The sequence below is a fragment of the Centruroides sculpturatus genome, unplaced genomic scaffold (genome assembly GCF_000671375.1).
Source record: "Centruroides sculpturatus isolate CEXI.00-Female unplaced genomic scaffold, Cexi_2.0 scaffold960, whole genome shotgun sequence".
Taxonomy (NCBI): Eukaryota; Metazoa; Arthropoda; class Arachnida; order Scorpiones; family Buthidae; genus Centruroides; species Centruroides sculpturatus.
In genome coordinates this window covers 24,612-27,570 of record NW_019385621.1, presented here as the reverse complement: position 1 = coordinate 27,570, position 2,959 = coordinate 24,612, and the positions used below count along the sequence as shown (strand labels likewise).

Here is a 2,959-nt window from a genome sequence, read left to right as displayed (position 1 = left end):
ATGCCACTTAACATGAATTGGGTTTCAGTAATAACAAGTTTTTGTTAGCATAGACTAATTGTTTACAACAGAACAACAAACTGTAAATATTTAATTGACACTGGGAGTGATATGCCCCTTATATCAATTTCTTTCATTGAAGCAGATTTTTTAAAAATATTTTGGGCTGTTTGGGCATCTGAAATGACAGATTCATTGATGCTGTAACAAATCTTAGCACTCAAAGGCTACCCAACCACTCCTCACAGGAAGCAGTTAAGCAGTAATAAAAAAATAGCCTCAGTTCCATTCATCACATCGACAGGTCAAGCAAGGATATCTAGACTGTAAACAGCAATTAGTGGAAGCAACTTTATTGGTTTACCACTCACCTATAACCTCAAGACTAGTGCTATTTGGTGGATGATTAGTTCTTCCTTTCTCTTCTAGTTCCTGTTTCACCTGCTAGTTCTGTTATAAAGTTGTTTGTTATTTTAGTGCTTTCCTTTTTACTTTCCCAGCTGTTATGTATAACAGTGGAAAAGTATGGCAATCAGTCAAACAATGACCCCCCAAGATTTTTACATTTTTGGGCTAGGACACCATGAAAAAAACGTTTGGGGTAATTTCTGTTTGTATGGATGTTAGCGTTTGTGTGGGGAACACAATTTTGTTCACCCTGTTTGAAGCTTAACTCCTGTGCTTTTTGTCAAAATTATCTAAAATTTTGCAGAGAGGTTTGTTTATTAGGGGATTGATGCTATTAAATTTTGGTAGTTAAAGGTTGAGGGGTGGAGAGATAATGGGGTTTGTGTGTATCTCCAGTAGGGTTGGACTTAATGACAATTTTACTTATTATTACGACTTTTACAATTTTTTATGAAATCCATTTCTACCCTCAAAATTAAATTAAGCTTTTTGCCATTTTAGAATAGTTAAAAATATAAAGATTTTTAATAAATTATGATAACAGATGGTGACTATTTTACATTTGTATTTCTTTATTTTCTCTGTAGTTAGATGCCCATTTATTGCCACTTTATCTAATGTATGAAAATTAGCTATTTAGATATGCATCATGCATAGATGTTCAAATGCTGGAAGTGCATTGTCCTGTTTTCTTACCAGGTAGAGGTAGTTCTTGGGTGAAGCTCCTTGACAGCTGTTACCTTTTTTTCCTTTTTTTGGCAGTGACTACTTTCCCCACTTAGAAGGCAATTCCCTGAAATGCCAGAGATACAATGAAGAAAATACCAATTGTGAATTAAAATTTAATGTCACGTTCAATTTGAAAAAGACAAAAATATGTGCGATAAAACCAACTAACGAAGTGTAATAATAGGCCCAAATGTACAGTACATATTGGTTTAATAAAATCTCAATGAACTTTCCTATTGAAAACTGGTATGATAAGTACTTCACTTTTGAATTTGCTATGAATTTGAAGATTAATGTAAAATATTTTTAAAAGTTCTGTCATAGGTAAAACTTTTTACTACAGAAGCATTCACCACAGTAGTCACCATAAACATAAATAATAAATGTTAGTTTCTTACTTGTTTTCAATATGTAAATCATTTTAAAGCATACTTAGTGATTGTAATTATATAGATATGTAATATAATTTTCTGATTTAAGGTATTGCATTTTAGTAGACTTTTTTGAAATTTTTAATCATTTTAAACTTGCATTACTGTTGTATACATTTATGCTTAAATTTTATTTTTAAACCATTACTTTACATCTGTGTATTAATACTTGTTTCTTAAATTAACAATAAAATAACAAGTAGTTATGAAATTAAGTTTAAATTGTTATTTTTTTCTCTTCCTTGGGCATGGATGGTCATAACATGACTGCCAGGCTGCCAATAATGACTCACAATCTTCATGATTAATACAGTTCTTTTTTAATATAGCTTTAAAAATTTATAGAATTTCAAGTTTTTGTAAGTTCTTTGTTGAAGTTCAATTTAATTAATTGTGTTTCATCAAGTTTGGCCATCACCCCCATTTCCTGGTGTATAAGGTTAAAGACATAACAGGATTATTCTTTTCAATGTTGTACAGATGCTCTTTGATTCTTTTATTGATGGATCTAGCTGTAGCGCCAATATATAGGGGAGGGTGGGGATGAAAGGGACAAAATTCATATTTTTATTTTTCACTGGAAAAGTTTACTTCTAATCAGTTTTATTTTTAGTGCAAAAGATTCATTAAACCTTTACTTTGTTCTGACCATATTGTGAATTCATCCCATTATATTGGTAGTTGAACATGTTCATATTTTTAAAGACCTCTCCAAGTGTCCCTTTCATTCCCATGTCTGGGTTGAAAGGGACACACTCGGGGATGAAAGGGACTACCTGCGTTTTAATGTAAAACTTGGAATTAGTTATCTCAATGTTTTCAAATTTTGTTGTAACTGATAAGTGATAGGCTAGAGACTAAAATTTTTAAAAATTACACTTTTAATAATATGAATTATGTGACATCACATTTATTTTAAACAGTTAAAGATTATCAATACTTTTAAAACAATTAAAGATTATCAATATTTTTAAAACAATTAAAGAATATCAAATATTTTCAAACAAAGAACAATAACTAAAGAATATCACAATTAGTAGGCTCTCACATAATTAAACTGTCTTTCTTTGGTCAATAGAATGTTTTTCGCAATCTATCCCAGCCGATATGAGGTGAAATCAATGGAAAATATAAACTGTTTGCTTGCTCTTGCCGTTCCTCCTGCTTGGGATGGATGGGGTAGCTTTAAAACTATATCTTCCATGGTGACATCACTGATATCATCCTCTTCAGGAAATATGAACTTGTAACATCCTAATATTTTTTTCATAAACTTGACTTTCAAGTCTTCATCACTCAGTTTCTTTAAAACTTTTCCCACGAAGTAAACAACAGAAGTTTTTTTTGCAAATCTGACTAAAATGAAATCATTGGGCTGAATATGTTTGACA

General features: G+C 31.1%; 1 protein-coding gene across 1 annotated transcript in view; it reads right to left on the bottom strand.

The window, feature by feature from the left end:
- Nucleotides 1-2,263: 2,263 nt before the first annotated feature.
- The window catches only part of LOC111640671, a 23,114-nt gene continuing 22,418 nt past the window's right edge, over nucleotides 2,264-2,959 (bottom strand). The window contains exon 3 of the mRNA XM_023386711.1: nucleotides 2,264-2,951. Coding sequence (XP_023242479.1) covers nucleotides 2,662-2,951 — 290 coding nt within the window. The 3' untranslated portion in view covers nucleotides 2,264-2,661. The remainder of the gene's footprint in view (nucleotides 2,952-2,959) is intronic.